The 27274-nt window shown below is 39.5% G+C and overlaps 2 protein-coding genes across 3 annotated transcripts; one reads left to right on the top strand and one right to left on the bottom strand.

Moving 5' to 3' along the window:
• Positions 1–1185: 1185 nt before the first annotated feature.
• On the bottom strand, positions 1186–4803 carry LOC144020855 (uncharacterized). Its single transcript, XM_077524722.1, has 3 exons — positions 4283–4803; positions 4125–4158; positions 1186–2676 (listed from the first exon to the last, which is right to left on the bottom strand). Exons 1-3 carry the CDS (start codon positions 4526–4528, stop codon positions 2288–2290), a joined length of 669 nt encoding a protein of 222 aa, XP_077380848.1. The 5' UTR covers positions 4529–4803; the 3' UTR covers positions 1186–2287.
• Positions 4804–14895: 10092 nt separating this feature from the next.
• On the top strand, positions 14896–25589 carry LOC144020151 (phospholipid phosphatase 3-like). 2 transcript variants are annotated; one of them, XM_077523296.1, is made up of 7 exons: positions 14896–15117; positions 16086–16293; positions 20475–20629; positions 20709–20995; positions 22113–22170; positions 23608–23784; positions 23859–25588. In XM_077523296.1, exons 2-7 carry the CDS (start codon positions 16200–16202, stop codon positions 23955–23957), a joined length of 870 nt encoding a protein of 289 aa, XP_077379422.1. In that variant the 5' UTR covers positions 14896–15117; positions 16086–16199; the 3' UTR covers positions 23958–25588. The 2 variants fall into 2 exon arrangements, with proteins under 2 accessions (XP_077379422.1, XP_077379421.1); XM_077523295.1 differs by lacking the exon at positions 14896–15117 and having other exon boundaries at positions 15785–16293; positions 23859–25589.
• Positions 25590–27274: the final 1685 nt, after the last annotated feature.

Here is a 27274-nt window from a genome sequence, read left to right as displayed (position 1 = left end):
TGCATAAATGTCGCTGCAAGGGCCCTTGATAAAAGCACAAACAAAAGGACATGCAGGACAACACTTCAGCAAGAGCGTTGACAAAAAGAGTCTACAAGATATGGAAACAACATAGAGAGACCATGTTTAGATAGTCTGGTGAAATAATTGGGTTATTTCCTGTCATAAGTCTCAAATCAACACATCCACATCACATGTGCACATCTTACAACATGAAAGTTGGCCAGTATGTGATTGCTGTTAAGCGATTCAAAAACAGATTTACTCTGAATTCACATATGTTCCTCTATAAAATTATATGTTTGCTAATAATACGTACAGTTTTATACAATACCTGGCTAGCTGTTATACATCCATAAACAAAAACTGAATGGACAGTTTTCATTCTGTTGCTCGTTATCTTGTTGTTTTGTCTAAAGCTCTTGTCTGAATGAGACCCAATGCAAGATTTACATCAAGGTTTGAAACCGATAGAGATACTTTAACAATATCTTAATTATTGTAGTTGTGTTTTGCAGTGGTATTTGAGGAGGACAATAACAACACCATATATATGTAGGCTATTACATGTGACGTAGCTACAATGCAAACTATAATTATGATAAATAATAAACTGATCTGGCATTAACAACATTTTGTGTTGAGCATGCTGAACCTACGAAAGTCATTCTAATTGTGATCAAGCAAATAAATATGATGCACAGTGCCATCCATTATCCATCCATCCATTTTCTTGACCGCTTATTCCTCACAAGGGTCGCGGAGGGTGCTGGCGCCTATCTCAGCTGGCTCTGGGCAGTAGGCGGGTGACACCCTGGACTGGTTGCCAGCCAATCACAGGGCACGCCATCCATTTAAAAAAAATATATATATACAGTGAAAAGAATAACAAAGTTTGATATCTTGGTTTTCACAAAATACAGCTTATGATGAGTCACAATGCCGAGAGACAAATTTCGATGAATTTTCTGTTGCCATCTCCACCTGTTGGTGCTATCGGCCAACTTTTTTTTTTTTTTTTTTAACTAAACCACACTTTAAAATAAATAAACAGGAAACGATGCGCTGCAGTCAACAACAAGGAACTTTCCTTTTCGCAATGATTCCACTTATAAGCTTGTTGCAATCACTTCCACAAACGTCATTTTCTCCTTTTCCCACAGACACACACGTAAACATGCGCTTACATTTTTATTTCCATGTTAATATGGATACATTTAGCACAGTGCAGTTTGTCCATTGGACTTACATTGTTGCATCACATCTGGCATGAAGTCCACATTTTGAACATCAAACAATACATATGACATCTCAATTGGTTACACTTTATTTTGAATTCTGTATTTTACCCTTTAAATGAAACAAGCATTTTCCTGTTCTGTTTGAGTCTTCAGATTGGTCTGTTAACTAGCACGCTGCAAGTGTATTGAATTGGCTGACAGGACAGGAGTCACCGATAGTGTAGTTAGTGATACATGTGTACTGGACTGCTATTTATATTGCACTTTTTTGGTTTTTAGCTATAGTGTCCGAAGTGCTTTACAAAGCTTCACATTCACCCATTCACACCCCAGAGGTCGGCTATTGCCACGCAGGGTGCTGCCAGGACTACTGGGAGCAAATCAGGGTGCAGTGTCTTGCTCAAGGACACTTGGTCACCACAAACTCACGATTGGGAGGCGACCATTCTACACTGAACCACGCCACCGCATTTGCCTGACTCCGGCGTATGCAGCATGGTTCCATGAATGGTAAAATGAACTGTTCAGTAAGTATGTTGGTATTTATTGCTTAATCTTGGTTTGCATACCAAACGACAACTGTTGTGTTCATACCAGTCAGGTGCTGCAATGCCGCAATGTTATCTTGACTGTGATCTCATTGCTGTTTACTATTAAGTTGTTTACTATTGTTTACTATACTGTTTGCTACGAAGTGAATGAATCCAGATGAGAACCTTGAAGACATTTATCAAATGAAGACAGAAGCAACAACTCAAATAAAAAATGCACTGCACATTGACACTAATTTAGTGTTCTCAGAATATTATAACGTAACATTTGACATACAACCTGCAACATAAATACTCCCCATCTTGTTAAATAAATGAGCATATTACAAAGAGGCAGCCAACGTCTCGTCCATAACTGCTTCTTATTGCAACTTCTCTTCTTTCAAGTCATTTTTCATGTGAGTTCCACAAAGTCTTTCATGTGTTGATCCTGTTGTGTTTTTTTTTTTTTTTTAGTTGGGTTACTTGCAGGTCACAGTGAGGTGGGTCTTTCAGCTAATAGTCCAGCAAGAGCAAAACCAAATTAGAACCAATCAGCTCCAGCTTCCAGTCCTGCAATCCCTCGTTTGGTACGGTCATGTGGGTGAGCAGCGGCGTCTTGCCGTCCAGCCAGCTCACTGTCCAACACTTCTTGCTCTCTTGTAGGGACCCTTTCTGAAGATTCACTTGGCAGGTCAGCTTGTCCCCCACACGCACGCTGAGGAGGCCGGCACCGCAATTGTTTGAGGTGCAGGTCAGGTTGAGGTCCAGGTACATGAAGTAATTCCCCGCATGTTTGGGCAACAGTGAGCGCTGGTTTGCATCAAAATGGAAGTTGCTTCCAACAGACTTCTTGGCGCCGTAATGAACTGAAGCCCACTGAACGTTTGAATTCTCCAACCTGCCTGCAAAAGGAGCGAAACGCATCCAATTAGCTACATGCACTTGCTTAAATAACAGAAGCAGACACGTTGCAACAGGAAAGGCAATATAGGCAACTGTTTAAAGGCCCCAAGCTGGAAAAAAAAAAAAAAAGACGTGTTCCCTAGGGTCACACATGCCCCAACCTAGCATTGCACCACACCCACTACTTGAGAAGGTAAAACAATAATTGATTGCAGAATTCTGTCAATTGTGTGGAATTGGTGGTTGCTTGAGAGTGCACTACTTGTCTTCAGCCAGCAGAGGTGCTGTAGTTTCAGTTCCAACTATTTTGTGATCTTAAGAACATGAAATCATCAACTGGAATCATGTACGCAAACTTCCACTTTATGGCGGGGCTCTGGGTAACGGAGTGTTACTGTCACTTTCCTGGTGTGGGTTCTCTTCCCTACCTGGGAGCCCATGTTTGTTTGTGTGCGTGTTTGTGTAAGTGAGTGAAAAAATAACATTTTAAAAAACAAACAAAAAAACTTCAATTTAAAGTGACAGTGTGTAAATATTTTTGCCATCTAGTGGTGAAATATTAGAATGCAACGACTTAAGTTTGAAGAGCGTGTATTTTGAAGCATGCGCACACTACGGTACCTCAGAGAGACCACACTTCGCAAGCCTACCCCCAATTACTACGTGCGTTAAATTTGTATCCTTTGGGTATGCGTAGCAGAAAGATGGCGGCGGAACATGTCAGTCTCCTGTAAGGCACGGCACAACCCATTTAATATAATAATATAACTAGCAATTATATACAAAAAATAAACATTGATGTGATATAACTTTTTTTTTATTAAAATTAATAGTGGGATTTAAAACGATCCTGGCTGGAGTTTGCATGTTCTCCCCGTGCCCGCATGGGTCTTCTCCGGGTACTCCGGTCTCCTCCCACATTCTAAAGACATGCATGACAGGTTAATTGGGTGCTCCGAATTGTCCCTAGGTGTGCGTGTGAGCGTGAATGGTTGTTCGTCTCTGTGTGCCCTGCGATTGGCTGGCGACCAGTCCAGGGTGTCCCCCGACTACTGCCCAAAGCCAGCTGAGATAGGCTCCCGCACTCCCCGCGACCCTTGCGAGGAATAAGCGTTCAAGAAAATGGATGGATTTAAAACGAATGAACAATGGCAAAAAAAAGTCTATCCCTTTAAATGATCAATTGGTCAAAAACACCCAATTTGGGTAAAAAATTTTACCCAACTTATGGGTTACTTTAGAAGCAACCTCAGTCAACTGCAGCTGGACGCTAATCAGGTAGCTTAATAATAATGATGATGATGATGATGACAATAATAATAATAATAATAATAATAATAATAATAATAATAATAATAATAATAATAATAATAATAATAATAATAATAATAATAATAATAATATACGGATTGTGTTCAAATATTTCACCAAAAATAAACGGACTTACTTGAGTCTGCCTCCAAGTAAGCAAAGTTCTGCATCTGTCAACAAACAAGCAATGATAGCGTATAAGTCATATTATGCAAAACAAAAGATGATAGAGTACGCTATACATTTAAGCGAAACAAAGGTCTAATTAAAAAAAACAACAACTCCTAAATGTACCTTATATTCCGTTGGGATTGGTGTGGATGCTTCTCCTTTGTTTCCAGAGTGAACATTCGGCAGATCTTTAGACTGCAGCGTGATCAGGACCGGCACGCACACTGCAGCCACGGCTGTGAGTGCTGCAAACAGGGCGATGATGGACGTGACCACGCACACGTCCAGACAACGAACACGATCACGGCTTCTCTCTTGCTGACACTCAATATCCATGTCGTTAGGTCGTTGTCCCAGCAAAGCGCACATGAGGACGGCAGAGGGGCAAGGCGTCTATTCCCGGTAACTTCCACAGGATGGCGGCTCTATATCTGCACCACAGTCCGGTCTAGTTTGATTGAAGTGAGTATCGTCAAGCCGGCCCTTTTATTGAGAAAAGGTGAGTTCGGTTTCACACTCGAGAGGAAAAACCACGGAAGTCATGGGTTTCTCTCCTCAGTTTATTCTCACGCCACAGCCTCCTCCTCCACAATGCATAGCCGTGGGCGTCTATGAGAGACGTCCTGAAAACTTTCCGAGACTCCCTTTTGTTTCGCAACATCCGGCAGCTGTGCGGTATTTGAGACAAGAGGAAGTGAAACCGCGGCTGCACTCGCTTGGTTTATCGACATCTACCGTCAACTTGCCAAAAACATCTATGAACCTTACCTTTACCAAAAAAAAATATAATAATAATAATAATAATCATAATAATAATAATAATGCCTGCGATTGGCTGGCAACCAGTCAGGGAGTCCCCCGCCGACTGCCCAAAGCCAGCTGAGATAGGCTCCAGCACCCCCCGCGACCCTAGTGAGGAGCAAGCGGTTCGGAAAATGGATGGATGGATAATAAAATTGCATTTAAAACTGTCACTAAAACAAATAAATCATGAATAAACAAAATCAATAAAAATTTCAGCCAGGCAAATCTACCAATCAATAAACAAAATAGCAGCAACGCCCTTTAATCCCTAAATAAAACAACAACAAAAACAAGATACAAATACTGTACATGAATCAAACAAAATGACAACGTAGGTAAAATATATTGAGAAAACAAAAACAAGCACACACGCAAGTTTTGAGGAAGGATGGATAGTGCTTGAGAGTTACATCATCGAGCTAAAAAAAAGAAAAAAAAGAAAAAGAAAATTGTTTTCTGGCGCAACTTTGGCACAACCTCGACAACGGGATCCACCTCAAGCATTCATGTGACGTCAGGAATTCCCCGGAATGTGGGCGAGTGTCAGAAGTTGAGAGAGGCGCGAAAGAGACGCAATCACTTTCCTGACGTGACCGCCGCGCCCTACACGAGCACGCGTAGTGCGTAGAGCGCCATCGTCCGTGTGGGGCCACATTTTGCCTGCACATACAGTGCGATGTCGAGCGCGCAAGTCATTGATGAACTTCCAACATATTTACTGTTTACCCCAACCGTGGAGGTATCAGGAGCAGGAGCGCGCCCACGGATTGGGTGCGAGTGCGACACTGTGACATAAACCGACATTACTACGTTTTATGTTTTCATTTGAAATACATGAAGAACCCTCTTTTAAGGATTGTGTTTTTCAGTTACATGAACAAGGATTTGCAAAAAAAAAGAAAAAAAAAAGTGCGATCAAGAGCTACGTGGAGAGAAGCAAAAGTAAACGCATGCTGCATTCAATGACCACTCACACAGTTGGACATTTTAAACATACACAGAAAAAAAAAACTAATTCAATGTATCAAACATAAAAAAAAAATACCACGTGAGCACATATGGGTACGTAAAAACTTTTTATAATTTATTTCCCAGATCAAAAATCTTTCTCATACCGAGGCACCAAAATCAGAACAGCGACATGGCAACCTAAATTGCTCCTAAAGGGGAGTGAACAGACGCGATGGAAATGTGCGTGACATCAGCCAATCAGAGTGCAGGTTGTGATTCTCTTCTGCGGTTTGCAAGTTGAAGAGGTAAACAGAAAGTAAAAGAAACAAGAAAAAAACAATGATCGAACGCACAGCTAAACAAGCCATGACTTGGCGTCGTCTTCCCCAAGATGAAACAGTTTGGACAAGTCAAGTTTCAAGGCAAGTCAAGTTTATTTATAGAGCCCTTAATCACACAAAAGTCTCAAAGGGCTTCACATGCCCACAGTTGACAAATAGCAACGACATCCCCTGATCAAACCACAAAAGGGCAAGGAAAAACTAAAAAAAACAAAAAACATCAGGAAAAAAAAACAAGAAACCTTGAGAAGGGGCCGCAGATGCATATGTGGTAATCCCCCTCCCATGATTACCAGGCTGCAATGGACGCTGAATGGGCAACAATTGACATAGTTTATGATACTAAACATTATTACTAGAATAGAGCAAAAGTCCATTGAGGAAGTTGAAACACTGCAAGAAGACGACGTCAGGGAAGTGGGTCATCATCCAAATCCAGTCCTGTCGATCACGGCAGCTATCTCCATGGCAGCAACTTCAAAAATTCAGGGGCACCATCACACTTTTAAGCTTAGGGCACCCAAAGGGCTAGCGGCGGCACTGCTGACGTCACTTGCATTGTTGCATCGTTTGTGATCATGTAGGTTAGTGTTGCTTCATCAGAACAGAACAAAAACAACTACATATTTTCTAAAATAAATCATGAGGTACCTAGCTAACAAGCGATCTTCTGCATCCAAGCTTTCACAAACAGACTCTCCTATTCAGGAGGCTACTTGGAAATATACTGTACATAATCCGGGAGCCTAAGGAATGTGTTCCCTCTGGTATAATAATAATAATAATAATAGTAATAATAATAAAAAAATTCCCCACTTTGCTGATCCAGTGATTCTAAAGTATCCACATGATTTTCTGCCCTAGTGCCAAAAGCACTTTGGGACATTTTTTTTATTTTTATTTTTTTATTTTTTTTATTTTTTTATTAATGGTATAGTGGTGATTCAGCAATCAGTACAGCTGAAGTCCAATAAGACACCAACCACTACATGAGTTTAGATCAGGGAGGCCGCTCTTCTGAGTCATTTTGCGCCATTCATTCCATAAGCAATAAAGCTACTCACTTATTAAAGAGGCTATCCGTGACCAAAATATGATTGTCTGCTCAAATCTGCACAGCTAGCAAAGGAGAAATATTAAAAGGAAGTATATTCATACCGAGTGGAAAGTTTTCTGAAACAGTTCATAAATATAGACATGACAAAAGGGCTAGGTCATGATGGGAAGTTTTGTTGTCTGCAGTAGAGTGTTTGTCTTCCAGTCCATGGTGTACACACTCCCGCCTCCATGGACGAGCCATAAGGGGGGTGTGCCCTACCATCAAAATGCTTGTGTCCACTCTGTTCACCCCAGACACACACTTGACACAATGACAATACAATGACATCCATGATATGATGTGAATCTCCTGTCTACGAAAACAGGGCCCTGTTACTCACTATGGCCTTAATGAGAAGCACATGTAAGATAAGAAACACGTAAGCAAACGTAAGATGACAAGTAGAGATGGGATGGAAATTGTGCTTGGAAGGGTGTGTCGAGCAACTTAGGATGCAATGCGTATGGATGCGTAATTTATAATAGGGGAATCACGTCATTGATGACGGATGAAGCCTCATTGTTTTGCGCAGTTGTTCACGTGTCGGCAAAATTCTCATTTGCAGCTTTCCAGGGATGGAGATGATTTTTAATTTGTTCTCTTCCTAGCTAGAGAGGTTATGTCCAACAAATACAAGATAAGATCCCTTGGAATGCTTTTGATGTAGCGCTTTAACGGCACCTGGTGTCCAAAGCGCTTTAAATGCCTCACGATCACCCATTCACACACACCAGTGGGAGCAAATCGGGGTTCGGTGTCTTGCTCAAGGACACTTTGACATGGTCACCAGTAGGGATGTAACGATATCCAAATGTCACAATACGATATTATCGCGATACGAAGCTCACCATACGATAATTATCACGATATTGTGGGTAGGTTGGCGATATTTAAAAAAAAAAGTCATATTGTAAAAAAAAAAAAGAAAAGAAAAAAAAGGGGGGGTCCATCCATCCATCCATCCATCCAAAAAAAAAGCACAATATTGTGCTTTTGTACATAACAGCAATGGTTGTTGTTGTTGTTGTTGTTATTATTATTATTATTATTATTATTATTATTATTATTATTATTATTATTATTTATTATTTATTATTATTATTATTATTATTATTGTTATATTGTTAATATACGCACACATTGAGTTCATCCACATATTGACTTGCTTCACAGGCATATTACGTTCCCCTTCATCTGACAATTAGTGTAGATTTTAAACATAGAAGGTCCAAAACATCCCTAATGAAAATTAAATTGTCCTAAAAAAGTAGCCACCAGAGGGTGCTAGAACTGCACAATCCATCCATTTTCTTGACCGCTTATTCCTCACAAGGGTCGCGGGGGGTGCTGGCGCCTATCTCAGCTGGCTCTGGGCAGTAGGCGGGGTACACCCTGGACTGGTTGCCAGCCAATCGCAGGGCAGCAAATCAACCTGACTTTTTTGACACGTGTTGCATTTAAATATTGTGAATGTGACAACGACGATATTGTGGCAATTTTGATATCACGATATCACGATATTGCCCTTATCGTAACATCCCTTGTCACCAGGGGTAGGGATTGAAACCACAAACTCATGGATGGGAGATGACCGCTCTACCACTGAGCCATGCCGCCCGAGTAGCCTTTGCTAATCAGTTTGCGCAAAACATCCCATCTGAACCAGGGACTGCGAGAGAGAGAGAGACCAGATGGCTGAAAACAGGCAAAGACCATGTCCGTGAGGAATCACTTTAGGGAGTGTCAAGACAACATGGGAGGTCTGGAGACTCTGGACCTCTTTGGCTGCAATGACACCAAACACTAATCAGCAAGAAAAACTGATCAGTTCCTGGAATTTAAACTGCATCTGGCAAATGACGTGCGGAAATACCACCAACCTTTTTCAATCTGATAGCTACTTCTTGGGAACCGATTAATTTAAACCAGTGGGTGGTATTTTAGTTTAAAATTGCCTGGTTACCACCATCAAAAAGCCCAAAACAGGTCACAATACCACCCAGGGGTTTTAATATGAAGGACTACCAGTTATATACACACTTCCGAAGTAAGAAATTTGCTTAAATTATTTTTCAGAATGTTATGCAAAGCTAGTATTGATAATAACTGATATTTCTTTATGTGAAGAGTAGACGGTGATCATAATGATTTCTCACTGTACTAGAGAAACATAAATCTCAATTTGGCATTTCATTTCTATAAAGCTCTACCAATTTTTTTCCCCTTTCAACATATATGTACCCAGAGATAAACCACACAGAAAGGCCTGAGATGAGATTTGAACCTTTGACAGTGAGACAAATGTAGTACACTGCAATGCAACTTTTAATTGTAATGCTTACACCAGACAAATAGAAGAAATTGAGAACTATAGATTGTATGGTTTCAACATAGTAGTGCTTAAAATTTTAAATATGAGTAGTTGCACTCAAAAACACCAAAAAAAAAAAAAAAAGCTTGCCATTAAAACAATAATATGTGATATTTTCTATTGCCTGATGTGCTTGTGCTACACTTTCTCTTTCAGACATGTCACTGAGACTTTTTTGCACCGAAAAAAAGGAAAATGGCATCGTCTCCCCTGATGATGTAATCACACATGACACGCTTGGGCAATTCAACTATCACGAGAAACGACAACTGAGAATAAACTGGGGGCATGTGGGAAACTCTAGCGGTTGTATGTGGCACTCAGTGACAGAAAAAAAAATGTGGAAGTCAGCATAATCATATTCAGGAAAAATCATGTGCTCCTTTGAGCTTTTTGTTCCTCTTTGAAATACTTTTTCAAGAAATGTAAATAAATGCGTCTACATGTGTGAGATAAAACAAATGGTTGTATTTTTTTTTTGAACGGATAACAAAGAGTCTGATAGAAATGCGCCTGAGAACAGAAACAACAATTACATTTTATTACTTACAGTATGTCTGTATGCAAAACTCAATTTATAAAAACACCTACAGTACACATTGCTATTTCAGTTTTCACATTGACCTATATGCTATTTGGAAGGAGGGGACCAACACCTTCACGGACGCTTTTGGTTGTTTTTTTTACGGTTTTCACTTTCATTTTTCACCCGTACAGTAGCGCATGCAGGTCTCAGTTAATCCTGCTGTATCTATTTCACAAATATTTTTGACAGTCAGCATAGGGGAAGTTGGTTTTCACCTCCTGTCACTGTGTCTTGCTTGTCTCACCCATGATTGATTGCATTTACAAGTATAAGTATGACAGCCAGTCAGCAAAAGTCATGTAATGTCATGTGGACAGGGGCAAAAGAGAGAAATTTTGGAGAATGGTGCGCAAGGAAGTTAGCATGCCTGGTAAGTGGATATGTAGCTTTTTTTTTTTTACTGCTTGAGAAAAGGAGTCGTCCCAAGAAAGAAGTGGCGCGTCAGCAAAGTGGGCACACGGCGTCAGTGCTTTCCTCATTCGTCAGCAGCATGGCCCCGCACGTCATTGATGGAATGGCCAGATCCGTTATGACTCGGTTATTGATGTTTACATTGACAGGCGAAAACCCACTTCCGGCAATGTTTAATCTACCCATTTTTCGAAGTCCCCCGCAAACCGTTAATCGTCAACAAAATGGTTGTCCGTCTTTGACGGACCTTCTGTCGATATTGACGAAATGCCCAATTCTGAACGTTGTGTTGCACAACTTTTGGAAACAAACACTTTCTTGAACTCTCAGTTTGACTTGTGCACCTGATGACTAATGTTTTTATTTTGTTGTCAGAGGCATTTTGGCCCACTCCTCATGAGCAAACGGATCCAGATGTCTCACATTTTTACATTTTGATTGTGCAGTTCAGATGATTCCACAGATGTTTACGAATATTTAGATCACCAAGGTCACCAATTATTTTTATTTTTTTTAAGATGAGAGCTATGCATCTTGAGAATTGATTAATGTGAAGGCCTACCAGTTTAAAATGCACTTTTAAAATAAGAACTGTGTTCAAATTACCTTTTAATATTGGTATTTTTAGAGCCTGGACATCGGATATTCACATCCACCAAGTGTGGAAGCATGAATGTGCTTACAGTTTTTTTTACGATTGCATAAACACTAAAAACAAAGGAATTAAATAATTATCAACCCTTTACATTGAAGGAGCAAAACAATGGACCAGATTTTCACCATTGTAAACACAAAGTCGGCGAAGCACTTTTTGCAGAACAATACAAACAGTGGTTTGCGAAACACTGGACACATTTGTATACATTAGACCAGGGGTGTCCAAACGTTTTCATCTGAGGGCCACATACAGAAAATCATAAGGACGCAAGGGCCACGTTATGTTATGAAAAGAAATTGTGTTTAGTCCTAAAAATTGCATAAATAATGTATTTGTGCTTTTGCATATTTAGAAAAATGCTACAGTATATAAACTAATTTATTTGTAATATGGCAATAGGATTATTATTAGGGATGTTCAATACCACTTTTTTTTCAGACCGATACCGATACTCAGACCCTCAGTACTCACCGATACCTATACTAACTGCCGATACCAGTAGTACATTTTGACAAACAAAAAAAATCACTAAAAGATATTTTTAAACAAATATGTTTCCTTTAATTTTGACACAAAAAAAAAACAGCACAGTCACTCTTCAATAGTCTTAATGCTCAAAATAAAACAACAATGCTCTTTTAGTTTAAGATTCACAATTTTGAAGTATTTCCAAACCGGTGACGTTTTGGTGAAAAACTGCTGCAAGCTAACGCCAGTTACAGGCAAGGAGGACTCACTTAACGTCTTCCCCTCTGCCATCGGTCGCTTGTACTCGTCTGCGTCACGAGTACTCGAGTACTTGAAAAAAGGCTGCTGGTATCGGTACTCGCCCAGCCCTAGTTATTATAGTTTTGGAATTTTTCATTTTAGTTAGTTTTTACTAGTTTTTAGGGTGGTTCTGTTAGTTTTTGTTTGTTGAATTCTTTAAAAAAATGCTTAGTTTTAGTTTAGTTTGTTAGTTTCAGTATTAGTATTAGTATTATTATTTTATTTTTTATTTTTTAATGCGTATTACTTGTGTACAATATTTAAAAAAAACACCATGGGAGCGACGTCATCTGAAGGTGCTTTTCTATTGGCTGTTAGATAGATAGATGGATAGATGGATGGATAGATAGATAGATAGATAGATAGATAGATAGATAGATAGATAGATAGATAGATAGATAGATAGATGGATGGATGGATGGATGGATGGATGGATGGATGGATGGATGGATGGATGGATGGATGGACGGACGGACGGACGGACGGACGGACGGACGGACGGACGGACGGACGGACGGACGGACGGACGGACAGACAGACAGACAGACAGACAGACAGACAGACAGACAGACAGACAGATAGATAGATAGATAGATAGATAGATAGATAGATAGATAGATAGATAGATAGATAGATAGATAGATAGATAGATAGATAGATATTTGTCCTGCAATTTGCTTTCTCAGTTTACTGTTTTGTAAGGATATATTTGTTCACTTCAATGTAAACACATCTGCTGTGCATATGTTGCACTGACTTGTGAAAAAATAAAAAAGTAAATTTGAATTTGAAAAAAAATCTGACATAATAAAAAATCAGCAAAAAAAAGAAAAGAAAGAAAGAAAACTTGGCAAATTATTTTTATTTAATATTTGTGTACACATAATAAACACACTACAACATAAGACAAAGATGATGACGTTCAATTTCAAATATTTCCCCCATACTAGGTAGAAAATCGTCCAATTGTACAACTCTGTTGTAAAGTTAAACACTAAAGGACAAATATTTATTTAGGATATTAATTAGTCGGAGCAAAAATACTGTCTTGGAGGTCTTGGGTTAGTCACTGTCTCTTTTCTGTCACTTTTCATCATTACAAAAGTGCTGACTGTTTTACAGTATGAGCAAACCATGCTGAGACTCAGCCGAAGAAAAAAGGTGGCTCTACTGCCACCTAGCGGTAAAAAAAAATCAGGTATTACCCATTTGCTAGTACATATAAGTAAAATACAAATTGGCAACTAAAACATGCATTACACTACTAAAACTACAAGACAAAGCCAGCGGAATCCAGTCGAAGACAATCCTTTATGGGATGTTGAAATTAAGAAAAAAAAGAAAAGGAAAAATATTTTATTGCTTCCACACACAAAATAATTAACTGCACAATCAATATTTTAAGTAAGTGTTCACTGCCAAGTTTTTTATTTTTATTTATTTTTTTTTTTTTATCATTTCCTTATCCAGTTAAGGCAATTCAAAACAATTCAAATAATTTTCAATGCTTACTGGCAGGAGAGAGCAAAGTAAAACAAAATCATTACTCTACAAACACGTTTGACATGTCTTTCTTTTTTGTGTTTAACAGCTGTTTTCAAATTGCTATCGTGAATTTCCGCCACCCAGTGATTTGCATCTGTAGTCAAAATTAAATCAAAATTAAAGTTAATGAGCTTCGATAATACATGCTAATGTATGTGTATGCTAATGCTAACATAGACATACTGAGTCTATGGGTGAGGGTTTGCACCCCAAACCACAGATGTCACAAAATCACAACACTGATCAGCAAAACAATTGTCATTAACTATTGTTATATTGTTTCATTTTTTTTCCCCGTCACTTCTAAGTGGGTGATGGAGTAATGTCCTACCGCCCTCTATTGGCCACTTGCCATTGTCTAATAAGTAACTACATCACCAGCAACAATAAGGTCAGTAGGCCAGCCACAGTAGAATATCTACAGCTTAAGATGTTTAATGGCATCAGTACCTGACCTCCAAGCTAACTTTAGTGCGCTTACTTTGTTTAGAATTTGAATAGCCCCCATACAAGTGACAGGCTAACAACACGAGCTACTCTCGTAATGAAATGAGAATGAGACAATAAATTACATAGCTAGGATTTGCAAGCTCGCCAGAAAAATGAGTCGGCATCGAATAATAGTCTCTAAAAGATGCAATAATGAGAGGTTTATCATGCTTAAACTGGAACACTGAAGAAAATTGGCCCTCCTTCGGCTGTCTTGACCTGCTGATGGTGGATTGCATTACAGGGTGTATATATATATATATATATATATATATATATATATATATATATATATATATATATATATATATATATATATATATATATATATATATATATATATATATATATATATATATATATATATATATATATATATATATATATATATATATATATATATGTAAGGTGCCGGTACTAGAAACATAATCAAATGTTAGAAACATAATCAAATGTTAAATCAATAATCCTTAATGTTGCCAGTTACTTTATGTTGTCACCTTTATTTTGTTATATTAGGGTCAGGATTAAAGCTCAAACTGGTCAGACACACTTTGTCAGTACGTCAAGCTGTCTTCTATGTGTATGCGTTCAGCTCTGCTCTTTGTTGATACTTTGTACTTATATATTAAAGATGTATACTTGTTTCTGTGTCTTTTAAGTGTGTTCCTTGATGCTGTTGGTCCATTTGGAAGCACTTGGGTGCTGTCCGAGCAACAGCAATGGTCAGTGGTAACAAAATTAGGAGGTGTGCTTTTGCAAAAGGTCAATTGTATTTTAAACTTACCTGAACAGTTTTCTATAAGACTAGTAGTTTAGGATTTAATAATATTTTGTTGTGGTGGAGACCTTGTAACCCAACCAGGAAATATTAGCGTCTGCACTGAACAGCAGCTGAATCTCAACATTCTGAAGCAAAAGAGAAGCAATATCTGGTAAGGTATCCATTTTAAATCAGTTGTTTGGGAATCATCCACGTAATATTTTTACAATTTGGAGACTGACAGAGCAGAAAGTGGAGGAAAAGATTTTTTTCCTTGCAATAAAAATGATCTTTATTCGTCATAGTGTTTTGAAGAGAAATGTTGTTGCCTGTTGAATTGTAAATATTTGCATCTTTGCATATTTGGAAAAACTGTGCACTAGATGGCGGTGCTGAACAGCGACTTAGAGGAGCAAGAAATAACAGCCCATTCCATCAAACAAATGACATGACAATACGGCGTTTGTGATAACCGCATGTAGCTTCCCCAAAATGTCTGATATTGCCGAATGACAATAAATTCTTTCATACAACAGATCATGCCAATTTGTTGGAAAATTGAGACGAGCTGTTCATACTTTTTTGTGACTTTTTTGCGTGTTCTGTGATTTTTGTTTAAGTAAAATAATATAAATTACTTGGCTCAATAAATGTTGATAAACTGATGCTTGTATAACATCGTTACTTTTCTTGCCTCCAATTTCAACTTGGAGAAACTCTCCTGACTGAGTGTGACGCTATGCAAAACAAAATTAAGTGCCCTGCGACTGACTTGCTGACCAGTCCAGGCCGGGCGTTGTCCGCCTTTCGCCCGATCAGTACATCCTGACCCCGGGGGATTAACAGGTTGGCGCCAGTAGCCTGCGACCCTCAACAGGATGAGCGCAAGATGACAGAGAGGGAGCGAGAGAGATTTCGCAATAGGCTACGTCACGCAACGCATAGTTTGAACGTGACGGATGCCCATCAAGTCCTCGTTGCCCGTTTGAACGAGTCTTGCAGGCAATGTGATGCCATCAAATCTTCGTCAAAAGGCAACATAGTTGTGAAGGGGCAGTTATTTCCTCGCGTTTGCGTTTAAAGACTTTCGAAACTTTCGGATGAGAACTTGTTCACTCGTGTTTTATTATGCTGGACCAGTTGGGGCCACAGCGCGCCCGTGTGAGGGCAGACGTTCGACCCGGCCGACCCAAAGGGTTGCACGCCAAGAGAGGCTCGCAACCGGCAGCAGCAGCAGCAGCAGCAGCAGCGGAGATGGAGAACAATGCGAATAAACCCACGCAAAATGGACACGCTTTATTCACAAGGAAGCTTCTGGTGGTTTCAGACGTCGTGTGCCTTTTCCTAGGTGAATATAATACTCATTTTCTACTTTTTTCTTCTTTTTTTTGTGTGGAAACTTTCTCACATAGTTTCTCTGAACAATTGGAATGAATTACAACGTTTTTAATATTAAATCAGCGTAATACGCAGTGGGCGTGTTTTTCACTTGCTGTTCTTGAGACAAAACAATTGTGGAAGGTCAGTTTAAAAGTGTGACTTTTAAAGTAGGCTACTATATCTAAAGTGTACACTAAAAAAATGTAGTGCCACAGAGTAAATTTGACTATTTAGAGTGGGACCAAATAGACTCTGATTTAGAATAGGGTAATGTTTACACTTGGAAGAGAGTAAAATAAAGAATTGTAGTGGGGGAAAAAAGTCACTCAAGGGTTGAGGAACGAATTCAGGACCTTCAGCCTGGAGACTGCCACTCAACCACCTGAGCTATGCCACGCCTACTGTTTCCTGATCTCCAACGTTTTTGGTCTCCTCAGGACGATTACAGCTGACACGAGCGATATTAATTGCACACAGCAGGAGCTGCATGGCTCAGGGTGTAGATCAGCTGTCTCCCAAGCTGAAGGTTGTGAGTTTGTTCTTCACACATTGAGTGACTTCAGTTCTATATTTTGCTCTCTTTCAAGTGTAAATATTACTCTAAAACTCTAAATAGTCAAATTTAATCTACAGAATTTACCGTGTAGTGAAAGAACATTAAATTGTCTATCACAACAGAGGTACATTTTAAATCTGAATTTTCTGAAAAATAAAGTAAAATTGTGTCATCAATAATGTAATGACATCTGAAATAATAAGTGATTTAAGTCTTTACATAATTGCTGATTTTTCCAAAAGGAAACACTTTGGTGTAGACTGCAGAACTGAAATCAAGAAGTAATTAGCAATAGCATAATGGTTAGTGACGCTTGACATACTGTATGCACACTTCCCATCTAAACCACAAAAACAAAATGTAATGAGAGGGGTGCCTAACTTAACTGAAGCTTATTAGCCATCTCTTGACTGAAATATATTATGCTAAAAAAAATTAAAAAATCCAGTAAGTCACTGTGGCTTTTATTTGTATGCGTCTTCATCCACTGTCCAAAAAGGAATAAATATAAAAAGTAAATAATGTTGTGAATATGCTGAAGTAATTAATCCCGCAAATAATTAATGTCACTTTCTGAGCTTATCTTAGTAAATATGGCAAATGTGCAGTATAATATATATGAGGGGAAATTATAATTTTCCCAACTAATTTCCTAATAACTAAATGATAGGCTGCATTGTTTGAGATCTAATTATAATTTCATTTGAACTTGCTACACAATTATAGTCCTTAAAACATTCTACTCCGCAAGAGCACACACTCTTGGCTCTTGTACCATAAAATCCTCAAGACTGACGTTAACCTGAGTAATAAAAGGATGGTTTAATAGTCCTCGATCATATGTCAAAAATAGCATATTAATAACAATCTGTATGGGGTGATTTTGTTTCTGAATTTATTTGGAGTTGGCGGGACAGAAAAATAAGCAATTGAAAGACAGTAACATCTAGTGTATTTTTTATCCTTTTTTTTTTTAAGCATATATAGTAAATCTCAGCCAAGTAGAAAAGATAGCTAATTGGGTTTAAGTTAGCCACTCTTCTCATTAGGATGCAATAACCCCAAATCTGTCAGAAATACAATGTTTTCTTGTGTTTGTATGTAAACAAAGATGCTTTGCAATATATCACAAGAGGTCAAGTGGATCTCTTGAAGAAAAAAAAAAATAAAATAAAAAAAACTTTGTGCTTTAAACAGCCACACACGAGATTTGTAAAGGTGAAAGTCAAAAATCTGTTTTAGTATTTTTTTGGCAAGGTTTTGCCTTGTTTTCATTGATTTTTTTTCCTCCAAGTTTCAGTGTAGACCAATACAATTAATGCAGCTGTGTCAACCTACGGAAGAGTTCTCGTTATGTTTCGGGGTCCGCAGCTTCACTTTTTCCCCCTCCATCTTTTGTGATGATGTTTTCAGCCTAATGATTGCATTTGGAAAACACTATAATCCAAAGTAAAATAATCACAAAAAACTTTTTTCACTCCCTCTCTGCGCATGTAAGGCTCTTTTTTTCCCCCCCACCCATGCACACTCTCAGGCTCTCTGTGCCAGCTGCTTCGTGCATAGCCCTGGGAATTCTACTGTTTCTATAGCAACCACTTGTTCTCAGGGTAGAGCGGAGTCGGTGGGGAATCGGGGAATTGTATTCGCTATAAATAAATATATGTATGATCCCTGCGTGCACATCTGTGTCACTCTCCCTCACAGTGACAGCAAGAGGTTATGTAATGATGGTTAATCAGCACACACTTGTTGGTCGGAGAGGTTGTGACCTTTAACCCTTGATTTAAAAGTGCAGTGTTCATTTTTGTATGTCCAATTGCCTCCTCTAATGTGTGCGTGCAGGAGTATGAGATGTGAGGCAGAGAAGGGTATCGGAGGGGAAATGGTGGTGGGGGGAAGGTGTCGATGAGTAGGCAGTGTCAGGCTGCTTCTGGCTCTGGTTTGTTCCCTCTTTTGTCCTGTAGGGAAGAGTTGAGCTGAAGTCACAAACAAGCCGCTTTTCTTCCCCTTCTGTCCTGTTCTCGCACTGTAACCCCATTCGAGCAAACCCTTTTTAAAATGTGCATAGTTATTCAGGAAACAGGAACACTGGGCAAGTTCCTTCAATCCCTCTGGAGCCGTGTAGTGACCTTCACATTCCTCTTAATGGTCCAATGACTGAGGTTCTCCGGAGACAGTATTTCCCAACCTTTACTGCGCCGAGGCATCCGTTTTAAATTTGAAAAATCTCATGGCACACTACCAAACATAAATGTCACAAAAAGTAATTCATACCGAAATAATGATGGTCTTTTCTCAATTTACTCTCAAAAGGTATTTTGAGTGGGCCTTTTGTAAATAGCAAAAGGTAGATACACAGATCTATTGTACCTTTTGCCAGCTAATGGGATTAGCATAGCGCGTTCAACATAACGTGAATGATGTCTATTTTCTCACCAAAATACACGAAAACTTGGGGCAGTGCTTTGTTCAAGCTCCTATGTCAGTTGTGTTTGAAAATTTAAAAAGTGAGACGATGAAAGCCCTTTTCACACTGCACTCACTCAGTGTGAAAGTGAAGCACGAATGATGGGTTTCCAGCATGCCCATATTTGGAAGTACTGAGGTAGCAGCCTACTAGGAAGTACAAAATGGAGATTTTGCCACTGGTTAGACATCTTGACAAGATGTATATTTCATAGAGCCTTCATTTTGCTAATTTTAAGGAGGAGGACATGGAACTTGGATGGTTTAATCATGTCATTACTTGTAAATAAGTCCACCAAAACAATACAAAATCACTCCGCCAGCTCCTTTCCAATTGGAGGATTTCTGCCGCGCTTGAATAGAACATTTTTGAATTCGAGGTGCCTTGCCGCTGCGGCAGAACTCCTCTTGGTGCGCCGCTCTGTGCCATGCAGCAGCACTCCATTCTGGGGTCCCCGCCCCTCACCGCATACAACATGAATGGGTTTGACGACAGTGCGCTGTGCCCTGCTAAATGCAGTGTGAAAAGGGATTAAGGCAGGTGTGTCAAACTCATATTAGCTAAAATGCATTACCAAGTGGGCCAGACCGTAAAAAAAAAACATGTTATTTAATGTAAAAACAATTGTTATATGCAGATTTTTGCTATTTGCAGACCAGCCCTAAATACCGGGGCTCAACTGTAAATATATTGTTCCAAAAAATAGCACAAATACAAATGGAACGCGGCAACACTTTGCCCGTTATGAGTTCCGGGTGTGTAATAGCTACATGTTGTGCATATATTTTGTTCCCAGAATGCATTGTGTGTCGCAGTTAATGAGGTTATAGCACGTTAATCGATGTCATATGCTTTGTGTTACCAGCAGCTGAATATGTGTCGTATTCAGCATGTTTGTTTGATTTATGTAGGTGTATGTTTTTATTTTTTTTTCAACAAACCATAACTTTTAGTTGTGATGAAAAAAAAAAAAAAAAAAAAAGACGAATGCTCTAGCATTTAAAAAACACACAAAAAACATATAAATACGTACTTGGGAGCTTGGTCATATTTTAAATAGAATGTATTTATACGTTTTTGGGAGCAAATGAGTTAATCATAATCCCGCTCTCCCCGCCCACCCCAGTTGCCATCCCTTTGTTTTTAAGTGAGTTCAAGGTGATCAGTCCAAAGGAAATAGGTTTCATTTGCGAAGACCCCAGCATCAACTACCCAAACCTGCCGGAGATCATACCAGACAAAGTGCTCATCTCTGGCGGCATCCTCATCACGGGTCTCGGAGTGAGTACTGCACGGAATTGTGACAATTCCATTCATTTGGACTCTAACGCAGGGGTCGTGACCTTGTCTCCACCTGCAGATCGCTTTCGGGGAATGTTACTGGGTACGCTTCCTTGGCCTCACCTCCAAGTCCTTCGTCAGGAACAAGTATGTGTCCTGCCTCTACAAGGAGTTGGGCTCCTTCCTGTTTGGCTGCTGCGTCGGCCAATCCCTGACAAATGTGGCCAAGCTGAGCGTTGGCCGTCTGCGGCCGCACTTCTTGTCGGTGTGCGGCGTCACCTACAAGTCGCTCAACTGCACGCGAGGAACTTACGTGGAGTCCGTCAAGTGCCACAACAGTTCCCTGCGTTCTATAGAGGAGGCCAGGTGTGTATCCATCGACTACCTGCTGCTTCCATTCCTTTATCGGCGTGTTCAGCCCTCCTTTCTTTCATCTACAGGAGGGGTGTCAAAACTACAGCCCGGAGGGCTAATTGCGGCGCAACATCTGTTTTTCTGTGGTCCGCAGCATATAGTGTTTCCTCGCTTATCGCGGGCTTATCTTTCGCGGCCTCGCTGTTTAGCGGATTTTTTACGTTTTGGTTTGTTTATTTTTTGGTCTTTGCGCGGCCGTATCTCGAACCCTACATCCAATCGGGCATCTGCGGATTCGTCTCGACGAGACCTTTCTAACGGTGTCTGTCCTGTCTCTCCACAACTTTACATTCCAGAGATAGAAAATATATACTGTGCTTTATAACAAGTAAATTAAAAACACATACTTTTAATGAAAAAATAACTGTAAATAAAAAAAATAAAATAATTATGAATGAAAATGCATTCATTATAAACTAAAACAATCATACCAAAACAAAAAAACAATATAAAGAAAAAATATATGTACTGTTTTGTATACTGTAATAAATTGTAAAAAACTGTAAAAAAAAAAAACTGTAAAAAAAAACAAAAACAAAAACAAAAAAAACCATACTTTTAATGGAAAAAATAATGTAAATGAAAAAAGAACATATATGATGAATGAAAAAAATTATAATAAAGTAAAAATCAAACCAAAACGAAAAAACAGAATAAACGGAAAAAATATATATATAACTAATGGATTTTTATTTTTATTTTTTTTAAATATATTTTTTCCCATTATCGCGGTTGTATCTAGTTTAGTGGGATACAGGGACAGTGACCACCCCTTGAAAAACCCTTAACTATTTGCCTTATCACCTTTAAAAGACTTTTAACTTTAACACTTTCACTGCCATTGACGGGTATGAACGTCATTTTTAATGAACTGGCAGCAAAAAAAAAAAAAAAGGCAAATATAATCATATAAATGCCCTCAAATGAAAAAATTTGGACACCCTGAACTACAATGTTTCCCCATTTTATTTCAGTTGTTTTCTTTAGCAATAACAATAATAAAAAAAAAAATGAGATTGAGATTATATTCCTTTGGTAGCTGTTCTAATGCTATTTCCCTCTCATTTAGGAAGTCCTTCTTCTCCGGTCATGCCTCCTTTGCGATGTACACAATGCTGTATTTGGCTGTAAGTATATAAGCATTGCTATCTTTATTGCTTTATGGCCCCTCTATTTTCCAATTACCAGTGCTTTATGTTGACTATGAATGAGACACACATCCATCACCAGACCAGTGAGCAGCACAGAGTGAACGAATGAGAAAATAGGATGGGAAATACTGGAAGGAGAAATGAGAAACACAGAGGTGGCTTTGTTTTGCTGTGGGAGGGGTATGACCTCGACTCCCTGCCTCACTGCTCCCCTCTATTGTCTGGGTGTGTTTGTGTGAGACGTGCTGCATTTTTATGTGTTGATGGACGATGCTGTCTCAGAATTTGTACACATACGATTACATATTTATGCTGACTACGAAGGGGCTTTTGAATAGCAATAAGGGAATTGGTTGAACTAGTCACATGTTGACTGTTCAGTTTGGTTTAGCATTTTTTTGTTTTGTTCATAAGCTAATTTTCACATTAACTTAATGTAACACACATTCTTCTGTCAACACAAAAAGATTGTGGGGTGAAAATCAACACAAATGATTACTGGCAGTTCATGGTGAGAACACAGATTTTTTTTTTTGGGCCAATGTGACTTAATTGGTGTTTGATGTAGAGACTTTCTAGGACTGCCAACTATGGGCCGGGCTAGAAGGGCATTTAATAAATTGTATTTAAAAAAAAATTTAAAAAAAGAAAGAAAAAGTGCAGACAAAAGAATCTCCTTTGTATAGCTTACAAAAATCCAATGATAATTCATTGTTTTTTTCCTACAAGCAATGCCACAAACAGATAACAAAACTAAACCAATAACAAAAATAGGACTGCAGTATTACCACAAATTAGAATTAAGGTATTTTTTACAATTGACATATACTTCCATATTGTCGCTGCACATGTTGAGTTTGTTTCCCTGTATTTTTGAAAGTCTGGGTTAATGTTTCATATGCATGTAGTGGATTTACTGTACCGTCATATCAGTAATCTGTCACTTCAAAAGCATTCATAAATACTGTAAGAGAGGTGTCCAAACCTTTTCCTCAAAGGGCCACATTCAGAAAAATTGAAGGATGCAAGGGCTACTTTGAAATTTTCTCACGTCAACCCCTGTAAGTAGTCTAATGGTAACAGTGTCTGTTTACATGCAGTGAATATGTGAGTTAATATCAAAATTGTGGTTTCTGAAACATTTAGGATAAACCATTACATGCATGAATGGACAGAATTACTGCTGCTTATGTATTCCTGGTGGGTTGCGGCCCAGACGCAGGGGTATCTTTCTAGATATATATATATATTTGTATATGTGGCATTTTCACCATAGGAACAGAAAATGTGAAAACGCCGCGTGTTTTTCTATAGCGAGTGGCAATGTAAGATGGCCGCCACGACTACCACTTCACTTCGCTTGCGCTTGTTTTCCTGCTCACATTGCATTGTGACTGTTTGTTTTCGTTGCAGTTTTATCTTCAAGCGCGTTTGACATGGCGCAAAGCCCGCCTGCTGAGACCTGTGCTACAGTTCTTTCTGTTTCTGCTGGCCATCTACACAGGTCTGACCCGCGTCACTGACAACAGACATCACCTGTCGGACGTCCTTACCGGCTTCATACTCGGAGCCCTCACCGCATACTGGGTGGTGAGTTTTCCCCATTTGCTTGGCTGCTCTTGAGCATGTTCCCATGTTAATTCAGTGCTACTGTGTCTTGTCAGGCCTTCTACGTCTCATCCATGTTTAAGAGACCCATCGTGAATCAGTCTCAAGTTGAGACCCAGAATGACCATTCATTAATGCAACTCAGCATCTGCTAAAGCTCACCTCCGTCATCCGTCCCAGCATGCCGCAGCATCCACCAGCAAGGATCCTGTGTGAATCTGAGGAATGTGAAACTGTTTCCTGTGAAGCCATCCCACATACGTCGGTACTAGTTTGGACAAGTGTTCTATGTGAGGCGTGGGTGTGGGGTTTATGGGACGTACTGAATGTGATAGGAAAGACTACACAGCAATAGTGAGTAATTTGCCTTACATTAGCAGTTTGAAAATCAGTGTCATGGTGCATCAAGAAAAAGTGTCTGTTGTTGTCATGGTAACAGCGGATCTCCTACAGGACCTACACTATAGTGTTGTTTTTGTAATGGTGGACCAGCCAGGACTAGGGTGGCCAGACGTCTGTATTTAGGCTGGACAGTCCTAATTATCAGTGATGTGTCCTGCGTCCTGCGCAACCCTAAGTCGGTCTATATTGGCCAAGAGTGGCTTCAGTGAAAAATCGCACACATCTTTGATTACAATAAATGTAAACAAATCTCCATATGTGCCTATCTGACTACGTAATTTCCTCGCCGTCTTCTTTGACAGCAGTGAAAAGGCAGCGCTAGCAAAAATGCCAAAACGCCGGATATCTTTTAATACTGGATGGACGAAAGAGCACAATTTCCTGGCCAAAAGCAGTTGAGACTCGTTTCACGGTTTCTGCACGCTTTGCCGGTGTGATGGGGACGTGAGCAGACAGGGCAAAGCAGTCATAGGATGTCATAGCAAGATGCGAGCAGCATGTCCGTCATCATTGAAGACATTTTTTCCTTGTTTGCTTTTCAAAATAAGTTATGTTTTGTAGCACGGTGCACTTTTACAGAAGCATGTCACTGCTTAGTGGTTTAAAAACATGCTAGGCCTACTGTAAATTAAGTTGTCAAAAAGAATTTTGACTTTTTATTGATATTTTTACCATTTAGTTACACAAACATGATCTATAAACTACACCGGGAGTCTGAAGTACAGTGTTCCCTCTTTTTCTGCTGGGGTTAGGATCCAAATAATAGCCACAATAAATGAAATCCATAAAAAAAAATCTGCCAACAGCGAGGCAGTGAAAAGTGAACCGCCTTATAGTGAGGGAGCACTTATTAATTTTTTAAAATTTTGACCTTATGGAAGTGGCCACACCCACGTGGGCTGTTAGCATTAGTTCAATTCAGAGCTGTCTGCCATGCTTCTGCAAATGTTGCTGTTCATTAAAATGATCAAGACAATGTTCATTTTGAAGACACTACAGTATATTAATAACAGTCATGTTTTGTTGCCGACTTTAGCTTCTGAAGTTTGTTCATGTCAGCTCGTCATCAACTGCTACATGTACATGTGCTTTCTTAATCTGAAAAAGCACTTCATTTAGTACTGAGACCACCATGAAAATACTTGGGACTAGAAATATTTCAAATGTGTCATCAACATTCTGCTGCTATTTTTATTCAAACAAAGCTGAATTCACAACAGTAGCATAATTGATGTATGAGCTTGATAAGAGAATGTTGAGATAGTCTGGATGAGGTTTATTTTCCCTTTGATATGTTTCATGATATGTATGTATGCTCCTAGAATATATAACAGATCGAGAGTTCACAAATCATTAAAGGTGTTTATTTATGCTTGTTGTCATCTTTTAAATGCACTACATTTCTTTTTCATAACAAATGTATTGTTAAAGCCTAGGCGGAGTTTGCAATTAAAATAACTCACATTTGTTTAAATGGGCATTACGACTTGTCAGTGGTACATGACCAATATGATCTGTAAAAATCAGCCGTTGACTGTATGTATACTGTATAAAAACAACCATGCCCGAGGAAAAACAACCAATCCGGCAGAAGGTTTAGCTTTCACTAGATGCCAATTATTTGTCACTTGTGGATACACTCATAGTGGGCACACTCCCGCAGCCTTTCAACAAGCAAAACTTCAAAGTGGTAACATTTCATGTTACACTACCACAATTAATAGGTTTTTCTGGGGTAACAAGGTAACAGGTCAGTGTGAGGCAGTAAGTGGGTGTGTACCCACTTAACTGTATCCGTGCTGTGTTGGGGCCAGTGAAGTCATGTATCATGTACTCTTTTCAATAATTGCAAGCTCCCCTGTACTTTTTACCAGTTTTAAAGATGAATTTGAAATGGATGTTCTTTGGTTTCTTTTGCTATATGCTCAAAAAAAAAAAAACTTTAAAATATTGTATATTTTTTATGAGATAACATCCAGATTATATTATGGTGGGGGTGTTGCAGGAGTATGGATCACTGAACCCCCTGATGGAGGGTTTTACTCTGCTAAGGCTAACCTCTGCCACCAATTCTGTTCACAATCTTCAGGGAAGAGTTTCTAGATGCAGTCGAGTTGCCGAGAGGGTCCGAGTTGGTGGCCTTAATACTGCCTCTCTGCTTTTTTGCAGATGATGTGGTTCTGCTGGCTTCATCACAAGTCACAGGTGGTGAGGACACCTCCAAATCTGAGATCATGGTCATCAATTGGTAAAGGGTGCCCTCTCTAGGTTGGCAATGAGATTGTGCCCTAAGTGGAGGAGTTCACGTATCTCGAGGTCTTGTTCACAAGTGAGGGAAGGGTAGAGCGGGAGATCGACAGGTGGATCGGAGCATCGTCTGTAGTCATGCAGACTATCAGCCAGCTGTGGTGAAGAAGCTATCAATTTAACAATCTACAGTCCCACCCTTACCTATGATCTTGAGCTGAGGGTCATGACCAAAACAAGATCCTGGATACAAGTTGTCAAAATGAGTTCTCTGTAGGGTGTCTGGTCTCTTCCGTAGACATGATGACAAGCTTGGTCATAACAGGATGGGTTCTGCGTAGAACAGCTGCTCCTGCACATCAAAAGGATCACAATACGGTAGCTTGCACATCTGACCAGGATGCCTCATGGGAGCCTCCTTGGCGAGGAATTCCAGGCACATCCCCCCAGGAGGAGGCCCCAGGGATGACCCAGGACACACTGGAGAGGCTACGCCCCCTGTTGACCTGGGTATGCCTTGAAAAAAGAACTGGATGAAGTGGCTGGAGAGAAGGAAATCTGGACTTTCCTGCTAAATCTGCTGCCACTGTAACCTGACCCTAGATAAGAGGAAGAAAATAGATGGATGGCTAGTCCATAAATATCTGTGTAAATGAGTGCTGAAGTATAAAAAAAAAATGGATTGGTTGGCTATATGGGCCACTAAGTCTACTGTCTAAGCCAGAGGTGCCCAAGTCTGGACCTCAAGAGCTCCTACCCAGCCACTTTTCCATGTCTCCCTCCTCCAACGCAGTTGAATCTAATCATGAGCTCATCAGAAAGC

Source organism: Festucalex cinctus, chromosome 6 (genome assembly GCF_051991245.1).
Source record: "Festucalex cinctus isolate MCC-2025b chromosome 6, RoL_Fcin_1.0, whole genome shotgun sequence".
NCBI lineage: Eukaryota > Metazoa > Chordata > Actinopteri > Syngnathiformes > Syngnathidae > Festucalex > Festucalex cinctus.
The sequence above is the reverse complement of the archived record's forward strand: the minus strand, read 5'-3'. Positions and strand labels throughout refer to the sequence as shown.